This window comes from Hemiscyllium ocellatum, chromosome 25 (assembly GCF_020745735.1).
Source record: "Hemiscyllium ocellatum isolate sHemOce1 chromosome 25, sHemOce1.pat.X.cur, whole genome shotgun sequence".
NCBI lineage: Eukaryota > Metazoa > Chordata > Chondrichthyes > Orectolobiformes > Hemiscylliidae > Hemiscyllium > Hemiscyllium ocellatum.
Window position 1 is genome coordinate 6,160,131 of NC_083425.1, and position 26,498 is coordinate 6,186,628.

Below are 26,498 nucleotides of genomic sequence, written 5' to 3' on the forward strand. Positions count from 1 at the left end.
AGGGAAGTTAAACATTGCCCTGCTGGGTGGCAGCAAATTCAGTGTGGAGCTAGCTTATGGTTTGGCCATGTGCACATTAATTGTTTTTCCTCCTGAGCCTGTGCACTCTGGCAATTTCGTTTGCATATAAAATCAGGGACTAGGTATTATGAATAAGAAAACTTCATGATTTAAAAATCTCTAAAAAATTGTGGTATATGCCTGAAATAGTTTTAGAGCACTTAATTCTACCATTTAAATTATGTCATAATGACAGTCAATAGCATTTTAAAAACTCAATGTTTAAATAACTTTATTTTTCAGTTACTGGAATGGACTTGTGGATTTCAGTTGTAATAACAGGACTTGTGTGTACACTGTATACAACACTGGTAAGAACATACAATTATTACAGATTTCTTACAGTTAGGTTGAAATTAGTTATTTTGGTGGATTATTTTGTTTGTTCATTGGATATATAATGTCAATGATAATGCAAACATATATTGCTCAACCCTAAGTGCTCTTGAAGATCATGGTGAGCTGCCTTCTTGATCCAATCCTAGTGGTACAGGTCCATGCAGAGCACTGTTAGCAAGGGGGTTCAGAATTCTGACATAGCGATAGTGAAGCATCCCAAGTCAGGACGGTGTATGACTTGGAGCTGAACTTATAGCTTCTGCTGTCCCCAGGACTCTGCGTCCTGTCACAGTTGGCTGTTAGAGCTCACAGGATCAACAGATTCTAAGACACTCACCTTGTAAGTACATAAGTATAAAAGTATAAAATATTTTCAGCCATAAGTATAAAAGAAAAAGCAGCAGGAGAAAACCATATAGACTCCTGAGCTCATATTCCTTTTCACTCAGGCTGCAGACACTTGGTTCATTATGGTTGTCCAGGATTACCATGCAACCCACTGATGTGTACAAGTCGTCATGGTACGCCACCATCCCTGCCACGACCTGAATAACCTTTAAGTACTTCATGGTTCAGTTATCTAAAGCAATGGCTTCAGACAAAACACCAGCAGCTGATTGATGAGCCATAGCCATTTGATGGCAGTGTTGACTGCATCTTCCATTGCTGTGCTGATGATTAGACAATAGACAATAGGTGCAGGAGTAGGCCATTCAGCCCTTCGAGCCTGCACCGCCATTCAATATGATCATGGCTGATCATTCCTAATCAGTATCCGCTTCCTGTCTTATCTCCATAACCCTTGATTCCACTATCTTTGAGAGCTCTATCCAACTCTTTCTTAAATGAATCCAGAGACTGGGCCTCCACTGCCCTCTGGGGCAGAGCATTCCACACAGCCACCACTCTCTGGATGAAGAAGTTTCTCCTCATCTGTGTCCTAAATGGTCTACCCCGTATTTTTAAGCTGCGTCCTCTGGTTCGGCACTCACCCATCAGCGGAAACATGTTTCCTACTGCCAGAGTGTCCAATCCTTTCATAATCTTATATGTCTCAATCAGATCCCCTCTCAGTCTTCTAAACTCAAGGGTATACAAGCCCAGTCGCTTCAGTCTTTCAGTGTAAGGTAATCCCTCCATTCCAGGAATTGACCTCGTGTACCTACGCTGCACTCCCTCAATAGCCAGAATGTCTTTCCTCAAATTTGGAGACCAGAACTGCACACAGTACTCCATGTGTGGCCTCACCAGGGCCCTGTACAGCTGCAGAAGCACCTCTTTGCTTCTATACTCAATCCCTCTTGTTATGAAGGCCAGCATGCTATTAGCCTTCTTCACTACCTGCTGTACCTGCATGCTTGCCTTCATTGACTGGTGTACAAGAACACCCAGATCTCTCTGTACTGCCCCTTTACCTAAATTGATTCCATTTAGGTAGTAATCTGCCTTCCTGTTCTTGCCACCAAAGTGGATAACCATACATTTATCCACATTAAACTGCATCTGCCATGCATCTGCCCACTCACCTAACTTGTCCAGGTCACCCTGTAATCTCCTAACATCCTCATCACATTTCACCCTGCCACCCAGCTTTGTACCATCAGCAAATTTGCTAATGTTATTGCTGATACCATCTTCTATATCAACATATATTGTAAAAAGCTGCGGTCCCAGCATGGATCCCTGCGGTACCCCACTGGTCACTGCCTGCCATTCTGAAATGGAGCCTTTTATCACTACCCTTTGTTTCCTATCAGCCAACCAATTTTCAATCCAATCTAGTACTTTGCCCCCAATACCATGCGCCCTAAGTTTACTCACTAACCTCCTGTGTGGGACTTTATCAAAAGCTTTCTGAAAGTCCAGGTACACTACATCTACTGGATCTCCCTTGTCCATCTTCAGAGTTACATCCTCAAAAAATTCAAGAAGATTAGTCAAGCATGACTTCCCCTTCATAAATCCATGCTGACTGTCCTATCCTGTTACTACTATCCAGATGTGCCGTAATTTCATCCTTTATAATAGACTCCAGCATCTTTCCCATCACTGACGTCAGACTAACTGGTCTATAATTTCCTGCTTTCTCTCTCCCACCTTTCTTAAAAAGTGGTATAACATTAGCCACCCTCCAATCCTCAGGAACCGACCCGAATCTATTGAACTCTGGAAAATAATCACCAACGCATCCACGATTTCCCAAGCCACCTCCTTCAGTACCCTGGGATGTAGACCATCAGGCCCCGGAGACTTATCAACCTTCAGACCTAACAGTCTCTCCAACACCAAATCCTGGCAAATATAGATTCCCTTAAGTTCAGGTCCTTCAGCCACTGTTACCTCAGGGAGATTGCTTGTGTCTTCCCCAGTGAACACAGATCTGAAGTACCCATTTAATTCTTCTGCCATTTCTTTGTTCCCTGTAATATATTCCCCTGTTTCTGTCTTCAAGGGCCCAATTTTAGTCCTAACCATTTTTTTGCCTTGCATATACTTAAAAAAGCTTTTACTATCCTCCTTTATATTTCTGGCCAGTTTACCTTCGTACCTCATTTTTCCTCTGCGTATTTCCTTCTTAGTAATCCTCTGTTGTTCTTTAAAAGCTTCCCAGTCCTCTGTTTTCCCACTTATCTTTGCTATGTTATACTTTTTCTCTTTTAACTTTATATGTTTCTTAACTTCCCTCGTCAGCCACGGCCGCCCATGCCTCCTCCTGGGATCTTTCTTCCTTTTAGGAATGAACTGATCCTGCAACTTCTGCATTATACACAGAAATATCCGCCATTGTTCCTCCACTGTCATCCCTGCTAAGGTATTGCACCATTGAACTTTGGCCAGCTCCTCCCTCATAGCTCCATAGTTCCCTTTATTCAACAGAAGTACTGTCACTTCCGACTGACAGCAGGTTCCGATTAAAAGGAACCTGCTGTGGTGCTAATGAGTAAAGCAGGATTTTGTCTGGTCTTTGTGGACAAGGAAATCTATTCCATTCCATGAGTTTTCTGCCCCAAAGGCAGATCGTGGCAAATTGTCTGCTGGTGCATCACCCTGAGTCATTTGTCTTGGCACTTCTGAACAGAGTATATCTGGTTAGGAATTCATTTATCAGGCAGATGCCAATGCTGGTGCAGTACTTGAACAGCTTGGTGAGAGAGATGGCTAGTTCTGAAAAACAGGTCTTCAGCATCACAGCCAGAAAGTTGTGGGCCAATAACCATCACTCGAGTAAAAAGTGAGGACTGCAGATGCTGGAGATCAGAGCTGAAAATGTGTTGCTGGTTAAAGCACAGCAGGTCAGGCAGCATCCAAGGAGCAGGAAATTCGATGTTTCGGGCATAAGCCCTTCATCAGGAATCAGCCCTTCCTTGGATGCTGCCTGACCTGCTATGCTTTAACCAGCAACACATTTTCAGCAATAACCATCACTGCTTTGAGAGAATTCACTTGTTTTGTGGTTGTCTCATTGAGTTGACTGAAGACCAGATTCCATGATGATGCATGTCGGAAAACTTTGGCCAATAGGTTAGGGGTCACAAAACACAGCTCACAGTGAAATCGACAGACAGTTTATTGCAAGCTATATCACTGGAGGAGAAATTGACGAGGCTGACACAGAATTGACAGTCTGCACAGGTAGATCAGATTTCTCCTCCCAGAGCTGAGGATGAGACCAGTTTTATAGTAAAACTGCACAATGACACTGATTAAGAAATGGAAAATTCCAATGCTTCTTGAATTGGAGTGAGTTAGTTGCAAGGATGCTAATTGGAAAACAGTTTATCGGATGAATGTCCTGTTCCTTCACGCAATGCAACATCCTGATAGTATCATGGTTCCATTCATCTTCACAGGTAGGTGTTAAAGTCTCTTCTAAAGTGGTGAGGTGCTTCCATTGTCCTGTTCCTGGAGCATGTCCTTTGCTGGTGCCTGTCTATCTGACCTGCTCTTTGTGTGGCTTTGATATTGCTGGATTGTGAAACTGCGCTTAGGGTTTTGACATATCTGTGGTGCTCTGTCATGTCCATGAGAGCTTACAGTGTATTCCCTTGTCTGTGTGCTGTCTGATCCAGCTTGTGAGCTGCTCGGGAATTCTGGGTGTTCCGGTACAGTTTGGCCAATTTTGCTTTTGTGGGCCTATCATGGGTTAGCAAATCTTTTCCGACAGTACTGTCTTCAGAGATTCACCAAGATGGATCGACATGCCTGGCTAAAGATCTTTGAAAGCCCTTCAGCCTTGGCTTTTATGCCCAAGTGCTGGACTCTACCTTCCATTGAGGATTAAACATTCATAGACCCTCTCCTCTAATGAGATACTTAACTGGTCATTACCATTCATGACTGAGTATAGTAGGAACCTGATCCATTGAGTGTGAGAGTAATTACCTCTGACTATAATACGTTGTTTCCGCTGTTATCTGTGGGATCCTGCATTATAGCTTAACCAGGTTAGCACCCCATTTTCAGACATACTCAGTGCTCCTCTACCCTCCTTATTGAACAAGAATTAGTTCGCTGTCTTTAAGGTGATAGTACGGAGACGGATATGCCAAAACACAGCTGTGAACAGCTTCTCAGTGCCTTCTTGATGCCATATTTTGAGACATTAGATCTGTTTGTAATCTATTTGATGGTAGAGTCACACATCACAAGGACTCTCCAGTAGTTGCTCTTAACACCACAGGCATGGGCAGACACAGCTATGACAGGTAGACAGGTAGATTGGTAGGATAAAGTTAAGGGTGTATCTCACTTACTGCTGCAAGACCAATCTGGCAGAGGTCCTTTATGAACCTTCCAGCTCAGTGAGCAAACATACATCCAGAGATCCTTTAAGACTGAGGCAATTCAGTCAGTAGTGGTGCCTCAGCTGGACTGCGTTCATGTCCTTGCTGCTGTCTTTCAAATGGTGTTTAACACAAACATGTATTTATTCACATGAAGAGAGGTTTGTAGGTGATAGTTAGCAGGGGGTTTCTCTTTGCACTTTAGACCTAATACTATGAGAGTTCACAGGATCTGAAGTAAATACTGAGGAAATCCAGTGCTGGATGTATACCAGGGTGCCTACATCTTTTCTCAGTCAGGATATATCTGGGGATTCTGACATTATTTGAAAAGTATGACTCTGTAAGCATGATTATGTCAGGGCTGTAGATTGATTAGAGTTCTCCCAATTTTGACATGTCCTCAGATGTTCAAGATCAGGATGTTGTAGAGTTGATTTGGCTGGGTGTGTTTTTGTTGTGTTAATGTCTGGGGCAGTGTTAGCTGATGTATTCAGACTGTTTTTCTTGTTATGTCATATCAGAGTGCAGTTAAGAGCCTTAGAAAATCTAGGTTCATATCCTATCTGTCCTGCAGATGTGTCATTAACAGGTTGATTAGACATATTGGACTGTTGAGATGCAATGATAGTGTCCATAACTCTGTGACAGAAGGCCCCGGTTCAAGTATCACTTGTTATAGTGGTGTGTCATTACATGTCAGAACAGGTTAATATAAATATATCCGTAGTTAAGAATCAACTGCATTGTTGGGAAAATATGTACCAAACCATGAAAGGTTTGGAATGACATGAGAAACCAGTTTTTTAAAAAAATGATAATCAGTAGTTTCATGTTCTCCATCAATAATACCAGCTTTTTAATTCAAGATGTTATTGGAATAACTGAATTTAATTTCCCCAGCTACCTTTGTGGAATTTGAACTACCAGATCATTTGTCCCACCCAAGGATTAAGAGTTTATGAACGGAAATCATCTGTTGCTACAATCAGCCTGTATCTGATAATGCAGCAGAGATTCACCAGAATATAACTTGAGTTCTAATGATTAGTTTCTGGGGAAAAATCAGAGACATTAGACTTCAATTGCCTAAAATATAGAATCAGAAGGGTTGTTTTGATTGTGGTTTGTAAAATTTAGAAAGGGATTGACTAGATAGAAATGTCTGCTACCGACGAAGCCTGGAAGAAGGAAATGTTCAAGGAGCAAATAGCTACTTCTATTCCTTTAAATGAGGTAGTCAATTATAGATGCATTTAAAATTGAACTGGACTGGTACTCTGTCAGGGGCATGGTGAAGCCACTTTCAGTGTTAGCATCTCTCACTTGGCCACTGAGCTAAATCCATTGTTATTTGTCATTTATTCCCAGGGCGGTATTAAAGCTGTTGTTTGGACAGATGCATTCCAGCTGTGCATTATGGTGATTAGTCTTCTGGCTGTGCTGATTAAGGGATCAATCCACGTTGGAAGTTTTGGAAAGATTTGGAACATTGCAAAGAATGGTGGCCGGACTAATCTTTTTGAGTGAGAATCTTTGCCTTGAGTGTTACTGAAGTCTCATGACCCACTTGGGAAAGTGCACTGAAAATCGAGCCCTACTACTCTTGGTTGTGTCAGAAAAGTTAATGATCGAAACAAATTACTTAAAGGTTCTCAGCTTTCCTATCTGATGAACTCAGATAACAGAAATCACTGACCACATTTCTGCATTTAACGTGAAACTGCTATTTATTACAAAAAAATCAGTTCTAACCACAAAAATATTGATTATCAATTTAAAGTTCTCAAATTTAAACTCTACCTTTTTCTCAACGCCACTTTTAAATGCAGACAGATATAGATAATCAGCACGTGTGTTATGAGGATCAAGAGAAAAAATGTGGAACACAATTCAATAGCAGCACACCTCAGCATGCAGTTAGATTACCTTTGGCTTTTTCAAAATCTTTCTGATCTCCAATAACCTTTTCAAGTTCTTTCAATTCTTTTCTGCAGACACAGGTCAGTTGGTACACTTCAGTGTCTCAGTCACTGGTTAGAGGCAGAAGCTTAGAGGCAAATGGTGAGTGAGAACAGCTAGCTGTCTTCCAATTCTGTGTTACTTCTCTACAAGGAGAGAAAGATGCTGTCTTTATGGAATTTGGTGACTCCCTGCTCCTACATTGTTCACGCACCCCGGTTGTCCACTTGTCCAGGAGACAGTCAGACATTTTTGGTCATGTTGATGACTCCTGACTGAGAAATCAATTGAAGGCCTGTGTTTAAATCCCAGCTGAGCCCTTGCCATCTTCAGCTCAGTCCTTAATTCACTGTTTGACATGTTTATAGGGTCAAGTTTCCTGAAGAAGGGCTCATGCCCGAAATGTCAATTCTCCTGCTCCTTGGATGCTGCCTGACCTGCTGCGCTTTTCCAGCAACACATTTTCCAACTCTGATCTCCAGCATCTGCAGTTCTCACTTTCTCCTTCACGTTTATAGGGTCCTCTTGTGGTGTAGTGATAGTGCCCCTGTCCCTGGTTCCAAGAGGCCCCAGTTCCAGTCCCACCTGCTCCAGAGGTAGGTAACAACATCTCTGAAAAGGTTGATCAGAAAAATAGGCTAAATGAAAAACAAACAACTTTGAATGCACAGCATTCAACAAGTCCAGCAATCCTCCTCCACTGCTTGAACATAACTTACAACGAGTTCTAGTTTCTTGTTTTAGAACCACCTATGCAACAGCAATTAAGGTTAGGTAATAAATTCTAGCCAGTCCAGCAGCTCCTACATCTCATCAATTTTATTTAAAATAGATTAAAGAAATAATTGATCAGAAGCAAGTGTAGGAATCATGAGTTCACTTACCTGACAGACACCAGTACTTTGTTGTGAGTTTGTAACAGATATATGTAGAAGATAAAAAGAAGTTATATTTGGTGAACTAATTGGGAATTATCTTTTATTCAGCTTTGATCCTGACCCAAGGAAAAGATACACATTTTGGACTGCGTGTTTTGGAGCTTTATTTGGATGGATATCACTATATGGCTGTAACCAAGTGCAAGTACAAAGATACTTGGCTTGCAAGAGCGAGAAAGAAGCAAAAAAGTAAGTTAATCTTATTCGCTAAGCCAAAATTGCAAAATCATTTCGATGATTTTCCATCACTTTGTTAATTGTTAAGACAAAGGAATTTGGAAGGACTTAAACAGGCCTTACTCCGAGGGAACCAGGAACTGATGAGGCACAAAACTTCTGAAATTTCAAATCTAAACTGAATTTTTCAATGTACTTCAGCTACTAATGGTGCAGGTATACCCATAACCCAGATAACCCAAGTGTACCAGTCAATACGTCAACTGGTTGCAATAAGATTTGCATGGTCACAGTTAAAGGAAATTGGGCCATTGAGGATACTAACTGGGTACCAGGTTATCCTGAAGAATTTTGAAGGGTTACTAGCTGAACTAAAATGTAGAACCTCCAAAGGTTAACATTATTAAGGTTACTAACTGAGCCAACGGCAAACTGGCATAGGAGAAATAATGGTGTTAAATCCGTGGCTTAAAGGAACGGGTTACAATTCTTAAGGCACCGGTGTCTGTACAGGGATAGAAAGGAGTGGCTTCAGTCAAACAGGCTTTATTTGATCCATACTGGGTTCAGTGTCCTGGAAAAAGAAGAGGGTGGTACTGTATAGCAACTATTTTAACAATTAAACTCAGAGTGAAACAGAGGAGGGCAGAGCAAACAAACAGAAAGCAACAAATTGAGACAAAAAAGGATCAAAAGCTAAAAAGGCAAAACCTAAATGGCTCTTTATGTGAATGTTTACAGTAGTTAATACTGTATAAATGAATTAATGGCATAAATAACAGTGAACAAGTATTATCTTATGGCTGTTATGGAGACATTATTACAAAGAGATTGAAGCAGGGTTATGTATCATTTTGAAAGGACAGTCATGAAGGGAAGGGTGCTGGGGTAGCTTTGTTAGTACGAAATTCTTAGTATTTTAGCAAGAAATAATCTTGGATCAGAAAATATAGAATTCATATGGATGGAGGTAAGGAATAGCAAAGAGAAGAACATACTAATAAGCATGGTCTATAGACCCCATACCAGTAGCTGTGCTATAGGACAAAGAATATATCAGAAGATAATGTTTGCATGTAAAACAGATGCTTGACTTTCATCTTTATGTTGACTTAAGAGATCAAATTGATAGAGATAGCCAGGAAGAATTCAAAATATATTTGAGATGGTTTTCGCAAACAATATGTGGATTCAACTAGGTATAGGTTATTTTGGATTTGTCAATGTGTAATGAAGCAGGTTAATAAATGATTTTAGAATAACAGATCCTCGAGGATCACAACAAAGTAGAATTTGGCATTCAGTTTAAGAGTGAGAAAATTGGTTTGGAAAGAACTGTGCTAAACTTAAATAAGAGTAATTTCAAAGAAATGAAGGCAGAGTTAGCTGGAGTGGATTAGGGAAGGAATTCAGCAGAAAAAATGGTTGATAAACATAGACAGACATGTAAAAAAGACTCACAGTGAAGAAATATTCTAAAGAGAAAGAAGAATTCCAGATAAATTAACGATAGTTAACCAGGGAAGTTAAAGATAGCATCAAACTAAAAGAAAACATATAATGTGGCAAAGATTTGTGGTAAATCAGTAGATAGGGAATGTTTTTTTAAAAGTCAACAAAAAAAATCCAAAAAACGTAAGAAAATAATCTATGAGGGCAAACTAGCTAGTAACGTAAAAAAGAAGCCTCCAAAGATGTGCAGGTCAGGGTGAATTGGCCATGCTAAATTGCCCATTGTGTTCAGAGATGTGTAGGTTAGGTGCATTAGTCAACGAAAATGTAGGGTTATAGAGTAAGGGAATGGATCTGGGTGGGATACTCTTTGAAGGGTTGGTGTGGACTTGTTGGGCCAAATGGCCTATTTCCACACTGTAGGGATTCTATGATTCTATGAAAAAGAGCTTTATTAAAAATATGTGAAAAAGAACATATGCCTCTTAGAGAACAGAGCTGGGGAAATAACAATAGGGAGCCAGGAAATGGCAGATGACTTGAATAAATATGTTACATCAATCTTCACAGTAGTGGACACTAAGTATATTCCAAAAATACTAAATCAAGGAGATGAAGAGGGTGAGGAATAACTAGTCCTAGAGAAAAATAAGTTAGGGAAACAAATCAGGCTAAAGGCTGACAAGTCCACTGGATCTGATGGGTTACAGCTTAGGTTTTTAAAGGAAGTAGCTACAGAGATAGTAGATGCACTGGTAATAAACTTCCAAGAATCCTTAGATTCTGGAAAAGTCCCAGAGGATTTGAAAACTGTAATTGGGTCTGGAGTGGTTTAGAATAGAGTTGTGCTGGAAAAGCACAGCAGTTCAGGCAACATCCGAGGAGCAGTAGAATCCACAATGAGGATCGATGAACAGAGTTTTGCTGTATGCTTGCTGCTTGACAACATTGCTGACTTCTCTTTGTTTAATTTTACTGATGATACAGAATAGATTGATAGATTATTGTCAGAAAGCCAGTGACATCATATGAAGAAAAGCAAGCTGGTTTAACATGTCCTGGCCAAAACGTACCCTTCAGCCAAGGATGACGTAGCTTCCTCACTTTGGTTTTTTTTTGTGTGACTGTGTTTGTCTACATTTCAAATGTAATTGCTGGTATTTAAGCACTTTGAGACATCTTAAGGACATAGAAATGCACGTCCTTCCTTTCTTTGTAAGTATTATAGGTTGTAAAGAATCTTATTTTATGTATAACTAACACTTGACTTTGGTTTTAATAGAGCTGTCATCCTGAACTTGATTAGTATTTGTATTCTGTTCACAATATCCTGCCTATGTGGTTTAGTTATGTACGCCGTTTACGAAAACTGTGACCCAATAAAAGCGAACAGAGTTAACTCCACTGACGAGGTAAGTGAAATTATTTTTGAAATTAAATGTATTTGTTATAACATGCATTTTATTTTGATTCTTGCATTAGTAAAACAAATATATATTGTCTGCAATTTATAATCAGATCCCCATAAAAAGGAACTAATTGCAGACTTTCCCCAGGGCTTTTTCATGGTCCTGATCATCACGTTTCTCAGTATCCTGACCAAGTTCACCATCTTTGGGTACAACAGCAAAATGATGACATGATCACTGCAATGTACATGAACACTAAGTAAATGCAAAGTGTTTTAAGCTAAATATACTGAACAGATAATATGGCACATTGTAAAAGGAGAGAAATGGGATTTAATGCAGGTGATGGAGGACTCACTTTCAGAGTCAGAAGTCATACGACACCAGGTTATAGTCCAACAGGTTTATTTGAAATCCAAAGCTTTCGGAGCACTGATCCTCCATCTGGTGAAGTCTCCACATCATGGCTAGCTATTTTCAGGAAAGGATTCCAAAAAACTGTCAAATTAGACACTTACTTGGATGCACAGGCCATCTCCTGATAACCCATTGAGGTTGGCCCATCATTTAGAATGCCACTCCTAGTTCCCCTTCAAAGACTACCTAGAGCTATAATGACAGCACTCTTAAATTACATGGTAATAGTCTGAACTTCAATTGCTCTCTTTGAAATCTACTTGTAGTGGAAGTTGAGTTATTGCTCTCTAGACATTGCACCATGGTTGGTTCCACAGATGTAGTGATTGAGGTGATTAATGAAACTGACCACAATCAGCTAACCCCTCCAAACTCTTTTGGAGAAAACACTATCTTGACTCTTGCATGTAAGGCCATATCTTGTAGTGATATTGATCCTGATGCAAATGAAAGGACAAGTTAGCACCCAAGACACAAGAAAAGAAAAATATGAAAAATGCTAACCAATAAGTTATATGTATCCTTTAGAAAAAAGGGCAGTTAGCAAACAATGAAGAGCAAACCCTTGATGAATTACAATGAGTTAACCTGCCACCTTTCTTCTGTAGCCTGAAATAGAGTTCTCTGCAGATAAAACCAGTCTGTGATCTTGGCCTCTCACAGACTGGCACCTGCAGGATATTATTGCTTAGCTATAGCTCTAATGCATTGTTCAAGGGTTTTCTTGTACAAGCACCACTCTATCCTGTCCTCTCAATTACATGCAGTGTCTCAGAACTTCAGGCACCAATTTGCCATTTGGACATCAAATGGCAATGCATCTTTATTTTAACTTAATTTTTGACTTCACTTCCTGGTAAGTTCCAGAGCACTGGCTGAGTTGCCAGAGGGATCTTGTCATTACCAAGGAGCAGAGAGGAGTCTATAGCCAGTTTATAAGGGGCATCCAAACAGCTGAATAATTCTGCAGCCTTTGCTCCATTTCTCCAGAGGCACTGTGACTGTAGGAACCCTTATCTCTTGCAATCCTTGCGTGGACAGCACACTAAACCTTATGTCAACCCTTTGAGAATCCTACAACACCTCCTGCCAATGCAGGAACTCTCCACAATATCTCCAAATGCACTCCAGGTCATGTCCAGTGACTTAGAAATAGCAGATGATATTCTAAATTACCTGATCTCTAGATTAGGTACTTGGTCCTTTAAATAATGTTAGTGTCAGGGCCCTCTTACAGCAGAACTCGTGATTTACAAGTGGGTTCAAGTTTTCAGTTCATGCATCAAAGCTGCCAGGTAGGATCCAGTAGTTTCATGGCAGCGTCATTTCAGAGGTTTCCAGCAGATGCACAGATCACCCATGTGAGAGAGCATGGACGAGAAGTGACTAGAGAGGCAACACACCCCACACAGACAGCCTCCAGATTATCAAACCTACACTGTCTCCAGTGGTACTACCGATACTGATTTTGTTGATGATTGACCTAGCTATGGGGACAACTTTGCACTCTTCAAATAGTTTTATGTGATCTTGTAAATTAATTTGTGTGCACAGACAGGGATTTAGTTTCATGCCTCACCTAATACACTCTTAGTCTTGCACTGAAATATCAGCCGAGAATGCCCTCCGGTCTCTGGAAATGAACTTGGACCCAGAATCCTCACATTCAGAGGAAAGGCTGCTACAGCTGAACCAATGCTGAAACATAGTGTCATTGTAACATAAATATTCTGAATCATTTTCACAAATGTTCATTTTTATTTCTAAATTTTCCTTTGGAAGTTGACCCCCTTATTAGTTATGGAGCTGTTTCATCAGATGCCTGGATTTCCTGGACTTTTTGTTGCCGGTGCATACAGTGGCACTTTAAGGTATGTAATTTCTCACAACTTTAGCAATAGGTTAACATTAGTTGGAATTTTTTGCCAGACGTTGATACTGAATATATTTTCACAATGTTTTAATTGGAAATAAACTATACAAAAAAATTGTTACTGTCAACTTCCATTGGTCATTTATTTTAGCACTTCATCATGTGTCATTGAGTTACCAACTCTGGAGGCATTCCTAGATTTTGGTCAAGTGTGCCATATGACCTACCAAGCTTGTTCTGCCATTCATAAGATCACAACTAATTCTTACCTTCTCACTCCAGGAACATAGGAGCTTGAACCTGTGAAATCTGCTCCATCAGTCAAACTGATCAGGGCTGATCATCCACTTTCGTGCCTTTATCCCCACACTGTATCCTTAAACCCATTTACAAGATTAGTATTACAAAATTGACAATCATTACTTTAAACTTGAACAACGATACTCTATTCCCAGATCCCTTAATTCTCTTAGTACGAAATGTAATATTGCAAGTGGATTATGAGAGGAAGGAAATCTTGGTGAAGCTATGCATATGCATAGCACTCAGCACTGATCCAGCTTCCTCTGAACCAGCTGTCAGTGACAAAATTTCTAACTCTCCTGTTCATATCTGTCAGCCAGAACTCCCTGATTAAACCAGATTAACAGCCCCAATCAGGGAACTCATATTCACCTGGCTGACCTTGTTACAATCACTACAGCCTTCTGAAAATGTAAGTGTATCACATCTACTGGCTTCCCATTATTTATTCTGTTGATTACACCCACAAGGTAAATCATCAAAAAAAACTCTACAGGACTCGTCATGCAATTTCCCTTGGATAAAGCCAATTTGACTTTGCCTAATCAGATTGAAATTTTCCAAGTGACTTGTTACCATTTCTTTAATATTGGTGCTGGCATTTTTCTGGGTACTGGTATCAGGTTAACTGACCACAGTTTCCAGTTTCTTCCTCCTTTCTTTCCAGCATAGTTACCTTTGTACTTTTCAATCCACAGGGAATACTTCAGATTCTGGAAATCAAACCAAGTGTACCTGCCACCTCCTTAGGCACCTCTTTAAACCCCCCTCGTATATAGGTGTGTGTAGGAGCATTGTCAGCTGTCTCATTAATATTCCAAATACTTCAAATGAACTATTTAAGTTCTTCATTCTCACTAGACCGAGGATTCCCCACTATTTCCAGTATGTTTCGTTGCACTGTCAATTATGAAGTCAGAAATCACGTAACGCCAGGTTATAGTCCAAACTTTTGGAGTGCTCTCTCTTTGTCAGGTGAGGTGGTTTTAAATAAACTTGTTGGACTATGACCTGGTGTTGTGTGACTTCAGATCTTGTCCACCCCAGTTCAACACCAGCACCTCCACATCTCATTTCTTAATTATTATTACAAAGTCTTCAGTTCCTATCTCACATGGACTTGTAAACCAGAAGGAAAGTATAAATCAGCCACCAACTTACACAGTCTGAGATAAGTACTAATTAACTGTATGGCCTCTCCACCTCTGGACACACAAATGTCTGATAATTATCTCCATAGAAAAGGCAGTAAGTGTGTATGTTGCATATTGGAAATGAGTTCCTCACAAGTCTTCAACCTCCCTAATTTTTTTCATTTTGAAGCATGTGAAATACAATTAAAGCTGTTCTATTGAAATCATGATGTTTGCTGAGGACATTAAATTAATGACAGTAAGTAATGACTGTGCTAGCAAAGGGGTTAAACAAATTGTTTGCATTTCATGTGAAATGCAAAGTTGGGAATGTAGGAACTTCTGTTTACTTTTTCCTTCCTCTCCACAGCACAATTTCTTCTGGCATCAGTTCTTTGGCTGCTGTCTGTATTGAAGATTTTATTAAACCAATCTGGAAACCTTGGGGAGAACTTTCGAACAGGAAGAAGATTCTGACCTCTAAACTCCTAGGTTGTCTTTCAACTAATTTTTCTATATTTGTTTTCTTTCAGGCTGTTCACACTACATCCATTCAGAGATGAAATATCATATAAGTTTAGAAACAAAGCAAAATCCACAAAATAAAATGTTATTATTGGCTCCCAAAATCTCTGACAGTAGCAGGATTGTACCAATTGGTGCTGTCCAGCACTGACTCCAATAGAAGAGCAGCTCATGTACATGTAGCATCACTTACAGCATACCTTTTGCATTCCCCTGGTTTTCTAACCTCCTTGCCTACCAGACAGGTTCTGAACACCGTCAAGCACAGAAATTGATCCAGAATTCTCTACCTTTAGGATCATGGATGACCATAAAACGTAGGGACAGAAAAAGCCCATTCAACCCAATGAGTCTGCTCTGCTATTCAATGAGAATATGACTGATCTGATCATCCTCAACTCTGTTTTCCTGCCAATTCCCATAACCCTCTTCCCTTCGTGAGTAAAAACCTGTCTATCTCAGCCTTGAATATACTGAACAACCCACCCTCTTATGGCAAACAGTACTCATCTTCTCACTTGCTGAATCAATCACCACAACTCCCTTTGGTCCTAGTGAACCTTTCAAGCAAGAACCTGGAATTCATGTCTCTGTCACTGTCACTGGATGCAGTCGGTATTTCATTGTGCAGATGAAAATTCAACCACAAGACAACTCAGCAACTTCCAGAGATAGTAAGCTTTAACAATAATCAGGTTTTCTGCTTCATTATTTTTGAACTGTTGTGGGGAAAATCACCAGCCCCGAAGTCAGAGTCGGGGTTCAATGACAGAGTTTATTGTACAAAGAAATACCGGAGCTCCGGAGAGAGAGAGAGAGACTCACCAACAGCACAGTGGTCAGCTGCGAGTCTTCTGTCATCCGGGAACACATGTCAAGATACTTTTGTACATTTTATAATACAATAGGTCGGTGATAAGGTTATTGTCTTTGTAATATAGTTTGTTTATTGTAAACATTGCAGAATTGTTGATAGTTTCAGTGCAGTCATTGTCAGTTCCAGTGCAGCCTTTGTTAATTTCAGCGCGGTCATTGTCAGTTTCAGTGCAGACATTGTCAATTTCAATGTCTGCGCAGAGGTCCATTACTGTAGTAATGGACATTAATCGCTCTTCCTAAGAAGGCCAATTACTGCATCCCTGGCTATTAGCACTTTGTGTGGAGTCTGTATCCAACAGTTAGCATTTCTACCAAAGGTGTTGGCTGGACCCAGACACTTCTGCAGGCAGTATACGCTATTCATGTGTATTCTCTCCCCCACCAGCCTTAAACTAATCAACTGGGCTGAGTGCATTGTGCTGGCATTCTGGTGGCCACAGGCAGTGTCTGTGTGTGCTCTGCTGTCTCTCTCCATATTGTGGTCCAGCGGCCATCTTGTGTGTCCATGTGCTTAGTGTCACCCTGCCCTGTGCAATGCCCCAGTCCCAGTACAGCACAAAAACAGACCCTTCGGTCCAACTCGTCCATGCCGACCAGATAGCCTATATAAACTTAGTCTCATTTACCAGCACTTGGCCCCTATACCTCTAAACCCTTCCTATTCACATACCCATCCAGATGCCTTTTGAATGTTGCAACCTTCTTAGCCTCCACCACTTCCTCTGGCAGCTCATTCCAGACACGTACCACCCTCTGTGTGAAAAAGTTGCCCTTTAGGTCTCTTTTATATCTTTCCCATCTCACCCTAAACCTATGCCTTCTAGTTTTGGACTCCCCGACCCCAGGGAAAATGCATTGCCTATTTATCCTATCCATGCCCGTCATGGTTTTATAAACGCCTATAAGGTTACCCCTCAGCCTCTGATGCTCCAGGGAAAATAACCCCAATCTATTCAGCCTCTCCCAAAGCTCAATCCCTCCAACCCTGACAGCATCCTTGTAAATCTTTTCTGAACTCTTTCACATTTCACAACATCCTTCCTATAGGATACTCCAAAAGTGGCCAAACTAATGTCCTGTACAGCCGCAAAATGACCTCCCAACTGTTATACTCAATGCTCTGACCAATAAAGGAAAGCATACTGAACACCTTCTTCACTATCCTTTCTACCTGTGAGTCTATTTTCAAGGAAGTATGAACCTTCACTCCAAGGTCACTTTGTTCAGCACCACTCCCCAGGACCTTACCATAAAGTGTAGATTTGCCTTTCCAAAATACAGCACCTCACATTTATCTAAATTAAACTCCATCGGCCACTCCTTAGTCCATTGGTCCAAGATCCCATTGTACTCTGACATAACCTTCTTCGCTATCCACGACACCTCAAATTTTAGTGACATTTGCAAACTTATTAATCATATCTCCTATGTTCACATCCAAATCATTTATATAAATGACAAAAAGCAGTGGACTCAGCACCGATCCTTGTGGCACAAAACTGGTCACAGGCCTCTGGTCTGAAAAGCAACCCTCCACCATCACCCTCTGTCTCTACCTACCAGCCAGTTCTGTATCCTAGTCTCCCTGTATTCTGTGTAATCTAACCTTGCTAACATGCCTACCATGAGGAACCTTCTCACATGCTTTACTGAAGTCCACATAAATCACATCCACCCACTCTGCCCTTGTCAATCCTCTTTGTTGCTTGTTTAAAAAACTTAGTCAAGTTCTTTCCACACACAAAGCCATGTTGATTTGCCCTTATCATTTCTTGCCTTTTCAAATATATGTAAATCCTGTCCCTCAGGATTCTGTCCAACAACTTTCCCACCACCGATGTCCAGCTTACTGGTCTATAGTTTCTTGGCTTCCCCTTACCACCTTTCTTAATATTGGCACAATGTTAGCCAACCTCCAGTCATTTATAGAGTGTGGTGTTCACATTTATCTGTTACCCTTGTCCCTCCAGATAGAAATGAGCATGGGTTTGGAAGGTGTTGTCTTTGGATCTTTGGTGAACTTCTGCTGTGCAAATAGTAGATAGTATACACTGCTCCTCCCGAGTGTCATGGTGGAGGGAGTGGATGTGGTGCCAGTCAGGCAGGGTGCTTAGTTCTGGATGGTGTCAAATTTCTTAAATGTTGTTGGAGCTGCACCCATCCAAGCAAGCGGCAGTATTTCATTACACACCTAACTTGTGACTTGTAGACAGTAGACAGGCTTTGGGGAGTCAAGAAGTGAGTTACCCATGCCTGAGTATAATAGAGTATAATAGTAGGGAAGTGTTGTGACAACTATACAAGGTATTAGTGATACCATACCTGGAGTACTGCATACAAATTTATTCCCTTTAAGGACAGATGGAGCAACTTGAAGCCAGTTCAGACAAGGTTCACTGATTCCAGAGCTGATAAATGTGTTGCTGGAAAAGCGCAGCAGGTCAGGCAGCATCAAAGGAGCAGGCGAATCGACGTTTTGGGCATAAGCCCTTCTTCAGGAATGAGAAGGGTGTGCCAAGCAGGCTAAGATAAAAGGTAGGGAGGAGGGACTTGGGGGAGGGGTGTTGGGAATACGATAGGTGGAAGGAGGTTAAGGTGAGGGTGATAGGCCGGAGAGGGGTGGAGGTGGGGGGGGGGGGGGGGGGGGGGGAGGGGTGGGGAAGAAGATTGCAGGTCAAGAAGGTGGTGCTGAGTCTGAGGGTTGGGACTGAGAAAAGGTGGGGGGAGGGGAAATGAAGCCGGAGAAATCTGCATTCATCCCTTTTGGTTGGAGGGTTCCTAGGAGGAAGATGAGGCGCTCTTCCTCCAGGCGTCATGTTGCTATGGTCTGGCGATGGAGGAGGCCAAGGACCTGCATGTCCTTGGCAGAATGGCAGGGGGAGTTAAAGTATTCAGCCACGGGGTGGTTGGGTTGGTTGGTGCGGGTGTCCCAGAGGTGTTCTCTGAAACGTTCCGCAAGTAGGCGGCCTGTCTCCCCAATATAGAGGAGGCCACATCGGGTGCAGCGGATGCAGTAAATGATGTGTGTGGAGGTGCATCACATAGATAGCCATATAATGCTGTGAGGGAGGAGTTCGCAGATTTTGGCCCAGTGAAACTGAAGGCAGAGTGCTGTATATCAAAGTCAGACTGGTGAGTAGCTTGGTTGGATACTTATAGATAATGACTTTCCCATGCATCTACTGCTGCCCTTGTCCTTCTAGTTAATGCCCATGGATTTGGAAGATATTGTTTGAGGAGCCTGAGTGAACTTCTACAATGCATCTTGTAAACGGTATACACTGTTTCTACTGAACGTCATTGGTGGAGAGACTGAATGCTTGTGGATGTGGTGTCAATCAATGCTTTATCCTGGTTGGGATCAAACTTTTTTGTTGTTGGAGCTATACTCATCCAGGAAAGTGAGGAAGACTCCATTTCACTCTTGACTTGCACTTTGTAGATGGTGGACAGGCTTTGGGGATTCAAGTGAGTTCCTGCTGAAGGACTTTTGCCCAAACGACTTTTGCTCCTCGGATGCTGCCTGAGCTGCTACGCTTTACCAGCACCACACTCTTGACTCCCTGCAACAGTCCGAACCTCTAACCTATTTTGTAGCCACATTGTTTACGTGGCTAGTCCAGTTCACTTTCTGGTCAATGGTAATCCCCAGGGAATCTGAAGTCAGGGACTCTGCTAAGATTGATAGTGGAGAATTCAGTGATGACAATACAATTGAAGTTAATGGTGATGGTTAGATTCTCACTTATTGGATCTGGTCATTTCCTGCCACTTGCTTCGCACAAATGTTACATGCCACTTCCCAACCCCAGATATCATCGAGTTCTTCCTACATTTGGACAGGGACTGTTTCACTATTTGAGGTGTCAGAAATAGTACTGAGTATTGTGCAATCAGCAAACACCTCCACTTCTGACCTTATGATGGAGGGACGACCACTGATGAAGTGGGCTTAGTATCTGTTTAATGCCTTGTTACTAATGTCTAGGAAGTTTTTACTTTCACTTCACTTTCCTGATAAATGTACTGATGTGGAAATCATTAATGAAAAAAATAACAGAACGTGAATCCATTCTTGATTGTAACTTTACATCTTGTTTTATTGCATGCACATATCTGAAAGAAAGTGGTCAAAGGTGAACCCGTAACGTTGAGTCTGTGGTACGTTCATCCTGCATGTGTAGTTTCATTCGGAAAAAGGATTCGAGCTTGAAACCTGAATGTCGTAGTTGTTTTCATTGATGCCATGGAAACCTTGTTACCTGGGTAGGTGTTGGCTAAAAGTTGGCAGAACAGGAATAGGCAGGTTTCTACCCATCAACATTTCTTGTGAATTGGAAGCCAGCTGTAATGAGGTAAATGCATCATTTGATGGATAAGGGCCAATACTGTGCACAAGGCACTATAAAATGCCCCTATCATTTAGTATCACTTAGCATTCCCTTATGCTTAGTATTCTTAAAGACTTTTCTGGCAAACCAAAAAAAGATTATTTCCCTTCTAGAGTTGATTATCAAGTGATTGGTTTCCATCCTGTATACATGCATAATGGTCCACAGTGAAAGCTCATTTGAAATCTTTGAAAATTCTGTCATCTCAATAGTTGTGCAATATCCTGAAGCTACTTTCCTGCCAAGTGGTGATGATATCCAAACTGCAAACAAATCATATCTCTGTAGCTGGAAATACGACTAAGTTAGCAGCTGAAAAAAAATCATCTCTGCCATACTTGTAACAGCTGAGAAGGTGAAAAGGACATTTAGGATTGAGGTGTTCATTAACATTATAGTTGTTTGCTATAGAAACATTTTTTGCTCAATGGGAAAGGGCTAGGAACTGCCAAATTTTATAAGCAGCATGCTTTGGCAGTACGTATGCTAAAATTGGAAGGACACAGAGATTAGTATGGTACACAAAGGATGCCACTCAAATTTATGTTTTGAGCTTTTGGGGGCCTTTGTGGCACAGTGGTAGTGTCCTTACCCTGGACCAAGGGCCCAGGTTCAAGTCCCACCTGCTCCAGAGGTATGTAATAATATCTCTGAACAGGTTGATTAGAAAAGGAGGTTTAATAAAAAGAGATTAGATTAGTACGGTGGAAGAAAGGTTTTACTGTAAGTCATGATAATTCAAACTCTTTGAAAGCATATCCAATTGGTCTCACTTTCTCACCACCCTGTAAATATTTTAAAGCATTTTATCCAATTTAATCATGAAAGTTACTGTCTAATGTTTCCATTACACTTTCAGGAAGTGCATTTATTTCATCACATTAACTTGCTGTGAAAAAAAAAATATTCATGTCACCTTCTGGTTCTTTGAACTGTTACCTTAAACCTGCATTCTCTGTCACCTGGAACCATTTTTCTTTGTCAAAGCTGGTTATAATTTTGAACCTCACAAACAAATTTCCTCTTAATTTTCTCTGCTCTCAGCTTCTCTAGTGTCTCCACATAACTGAAGCTTGTTATGTCTTGGATTATTTGAATAAATCTTCTCCAAGGGCTTAACAGTCTTATAAACTGCATGTCCAAACTGAGGTTCTGTCCCCTGCACCATTGACACTCTGTAGTACTGCCCCTCGCATTGGTATTACCATGTAATACTGATCATGTCTCCAATATTACTCTAAATTACCAAGTTTTGCATTATTAGCCAGTTTAAATTGTTATACCAATATTGATTAGTGTTAATTCAGTCATGAGAACACAATGATTCAACAAATTGAAGCTCTGGTTGGTTCTGCTAAGAATTCCTATATAAATGTTGTGTGTAAATTTTATCAAGAAACTCGTTTTCATTCATAATTGCTTATGTTAGACAGAAGATAGACACAAAAATTACACTTCCATTATTAACGCGTTTATCTTAATTCTGGTGATTGGATGATTGAGATTTCCTAGGGTTTATTGGTAAATGTAGAAATCTGGTCCTTTCTAAAAACAATTTTGCAGATTTCTCTAGCAAACTGGATCCAGTGAGAAAGTTGACCCGACACACTGAATTTAATGGCTTTGTATTTGATGCTTTTTATGTCAAATTGTAGAGGAAGGTTAGCAATTGAGACATATTAAATGCATTATGTCTGAAGATCAGGGATTCTGCTAAGGAATGTAAATGCAATGAAGCACACATCTTATCTACCTCTGTGCTAGGCTACCATTCCTCTCCAAATACCCAAAGGTAGGGATATGGCTGGAATGAGCTCTCTGTGTTCAAAAGGACGCATCTGCAAAAATGTTGTCGTTGCTTTATGCCACTCTCTGGAGCAAGAGGCCCTCAAGAAACATTCTTCCATGTTCTTCTGCTTCCAATAGAGTAAGTGGGTCTTAAGTAGAAGGAAAGCATTCACAGAGGGGTTTGGTGACTTTTTCCATTGAAAGTTTGGGATCTTGTTAGAGATATTTGCAGGATTTGCTCCAGCTCTCAAATTTCATCTTATCGAAATTCTGGTGAGGCTTACAGCAGGAAAAAGGATAATCTGCTCAGTGTTTTTCCTTCTGATATATATGCTGGGTTAGAAAATTAATCCATGGGTTCCTTCGTAGAAAAAGACAGAACAGAACACACTGTGAAGAACCTTAATGAATTTTTGTTTCAGATCCAGGACTTGATTGGATTTTCAGATTCCACATTAAGAACTTCAATGAGATTTGAGACTATTTCATACAATAAACAAACTGCAAGGTCTTTTGGAGATATGACTTTAAAAATATACTATTTGATTAAGATTAATCTTTTAACTGTTCTTCTGTGATGCAGCAATGACTTTTGGACTAGTTACAATAGGCCTGACTGGAATCAGTTCTCTCATGGGAAGAAATATAATTCAGGTAAATAAATTTCAAAAGGCAAAGTATTGTAGGCACTGACATAGTGAAATATGAGAGGAAAATGCTGTAAATACTGAAAGAGGAAATGTTGAGTAATTTTATAATACCTTTTATAGCACCTTTTTTTATAGATGAACTTCAAATTATTTATGACAAGTATAAATGGAACACACGGTAGATGGTATAAACTTTAACAGTGAACACTTTATTGTAGGTCTCTCAGCTCCACAATAGTTTTTAGTCTGTCCCCTAGCTCCCACCTCCAGTTCAGCTGATCCACTCTCTTCAAAGGACAGCACACACCCAACTACATACATATCACTTACTTCAACATCCCTTTAACCATAGATATGCATCTAACAACTATACTGACATTGTAGGTAACACATGTACATCACTATGCTTTTGGAGCGCTGCTCCTTCATCAGGTGGTCATCAGGTGAAGGAGCAGCGCTCTGAAAGCTAGTGCTTCCAAATAAACCTGTTGGACTATAACCTGGTGTTGTGTGATTTTTAACTTTGTCCACGCTGGCATCTCCAAATCAGGAATCCAGATACACCACATCCACTGACTCCCCATTGTCCACTGTGCTTGTAATGTCCTCAAAGAATTCCAATAAATTAATTCAACATGACCTGCCTTTCATGAACCAATGGTGTGCCTGCACGATGGGACAACTTCTATCCAGATAACCTGCTATTTCCTCTTTGATGATAGATTGAAGCAGTTTCCATACTGCGGAAGTTAATCTAACAGGCCTATAGTTATCTGCCTTTTGTCTACATCCTTTTGTAAACAGTAGCATCACATTTGCTGTTTTCCAATCTGCCAACTGCCCCAGAGTCCACCGAATTCTGGTAAATTACCAAAAGTGCAATTGTTATTTCCCCTATTGTCCCTTTCAGTACTCTGAGATGTATACCATCAGGGCTGGGAGACTGGTCTATCTTTAGCCCCATTAGCTTGCCCAACACACTCTCTTTTGTGATTATGATAGTTTTGAGCTCCTCACTTGCCATAATCTCCTTGTTATCAATTATTGGCTTGTTATTTGTGTCTTCACTGTGAGACCGACAGAAAACATCTCTTCAACACCTCAGCCCCATTATTAAATCCCCTTTCTCAACATCTAAAGGATCAATGTTTACTTTAGCCACTTTTTTCATTTTATATATTTATAGAAATATTTGCTCTCTGTTTTTTATATTCTGAGTCAGTTTATTGTCATAATCTTCCCTTATAGCTTTTTTTCCTGGCTTTCTGTTGACCTTGAAAGATTTTCCAATCCCTGAGTTTCCCACCAATCTTTGCTACTTTGTATGCCTTGGTTTCAATTTGACACCCTGCTTTATTTCCTTAGTTATCCATGGATGATTTTCCCTTTGCCTACAACCCTTCTTTTTCTCTGGTATATACCTCTGCTGAGCACTCTGAATAATCACTTTGAAAGTCCTTCACTGTTCCTCAATTGTCCCACAACGTAATCTTTGCTCCCATTCTATCTTAGTCAACCTCTCCGTCATCACATTATAGCCTCCTTTGTTTAAGTGCAAGACATTGATCTTGGATTTTGCCTTCTCACCCTCCATCTGCTCTTTAAGTTCATCCATACTGTGATCGTTCCTTCCAAGATGATCCTAACTATGAGCTCATCAGTTATTCCTGTCTCATTACACAGGACCATACCTAGGACAGCTTGTTCCTTCCATAGGTTCCATTACATACTGTTCAAGGAAACTATCACAGAAGCATTCTATGAATTCCTCCTCAAGACTACTTTGACCATCTCGGTTTGATCAATCAATATGTAGATTAAACTCCCCCTTGATAATTGCCCTTTCTACATGCATCAGGTATTTCTTTGTTTATTGCCGACCCTACCTTGATATTGTTATTTGGTGGCCTATAGACTACGCCTATCAGTGACTTTTTCCCCTTACTATTTCTAATTTCCACCCACATTGATACAACCTTTTTTTCTCCATGGAACCTATATCATCGCTCACTGCTGCCCAGATGTCATTGATAAATATCAGAGTTACCCCACATCCCTTTCCTTCCTGTCTGTCCTTCTGAATAGTCTGATACCCCTTCTATTGAACTCCCAGTCATGACCACCCTGCAACCATGTCTCTGGAATGGCCTCTAAATTATACACATTCGTGATGATTTGTGCCGTCAACTCATTTACATTGTTTCAAATGCTGCAAGCATTCAGAAAAAGTGCCCTTATACCAGTTTTTATACCTTTGTTTTGAATCCTAACCCCTCCACCTGAAGAACCTTTACTATTAACATTATTTTTCTACTGCTTACCTGGTTTCCATTGATCTTAGTGCGACACTGCCCAGTTGCTTCTTGCTTTTTATTTACTGTCTTGATTCTCTTTCTCCTTAAGCCCTCACCCCCTCTAGCTAACTCAGAGCCTCCCCTTAGGTTCCCATTCCTTCAGCCAAACTAGTTTAAAGTCCACCCAATATGGGAAGTATTTAATCCAGTCAGCCGATCGTTATTTCTGCTGATACCCACTTCATGACCATCTCTTGGACCACTTGGAGTGGGCATCTACGACCACTAGTGACATCTGTCCCTCTGTAAAATCAATGGGAATCTGCTGCCATGGTGATTGAGGCCATTCCCCTGATGGAGTGACAACGGTGCAGGATGTCCTTACTAATGTGCAGGATACATATGGTCCTGCTTTATCCTCAATCTCTCAGTCCAGCTTTGTACTACAGACATAACAATTTTACTTTGTTTACACATGTACAAATGTAACGACAATTTAAGTTTATACAAATATTTCTAGTAGTGAGTGTGCTTTTTATTTGTTATTCTGTCTAGGCAACGCTAACTTTTGAAGGAATGATCCTAGGACCCATATTAGGTGTATTTACTTTAGCAGCATTATTTCCAAAGAGCAATGGTAAGGTAAGGCCATAAACAAATTATCAAGCATCAATAAAGACTAATATTAGTACTTAAGTACGGTATTTGTGGAGATATGATTCCACTGGCGCAATTGTGATGGAGTACAATCCTGGCTTATCTAGTGAATCTGGTCCAAATCTTAGACATGGGGTTAATGATAATGTTTAGTTTGCATGGATGACCAGAATTATTTTCAAAGGATGAACCACGTACCAAAGATATGTCCAGGAAACCCTGTTACATTTTCAAAAATGGAACACGATGAATTGTGTCAGAGGACAAGTATGAGGCAGTGGAAGACGCCCAGGAAAATCAGACTGATGGGTTGCTTTTTAAAGGAGCTGACACAGACATGATTCAATTTGATTTATTATTGTCACATGTACCAAGATACAGTGAAAAGTATTGTTTTATGTGCTAACCAGACCTGTCATACCTTAGGAGAAAGTGAGGACTGCAGATACTGGAGATCAGAGCTTAAA

General features: G+C 40.6%; 1 protein-coding gene across 1 annotated transcript in view; it reads left to right on the top strand.

Moving 5' to 3' along the window:
- Positions 1–308: 308 nt before the first annotated feature.
- Positions 309–26,498, top strand: part of LOC132827741 (sodium-coupled monocarboxylate transporter 1-like) — a 49,882-nt gene continuing 23,692 nt past the window's right edge. The window contains exons 1-8 of the mRNA XM_060844435.1: positions 309–371; positions 6,555–6,709; positions 8,132–8,272; positions 10,995–11,124; positions 13,321–13,409; positions 15,218–15,339; positions 23,014–23,084; positions 25,930–26,016. Coding sequence (XP_060700418.1) covers positions 312–371; positions 6,555–6,709; positions 8,132–8,272; positions 10,995–11,124; positions 13,321–13,409; positions 15,218–15,339; positions 23,014–23,084; positions 25,930–26,016 — 855 coding nt within the window. The 5' untranslated portion in view covers positions 309–311. The remainder of the gene's footprint in view (positions 372–6,554; positions 6,710–8,131; positions 8,273–10,994; positions 11,125–13,320; positions 13,410–15,217; positions 15,340–23,013; positions 23,085–25,929; positions 26,017–26,498) is intronic.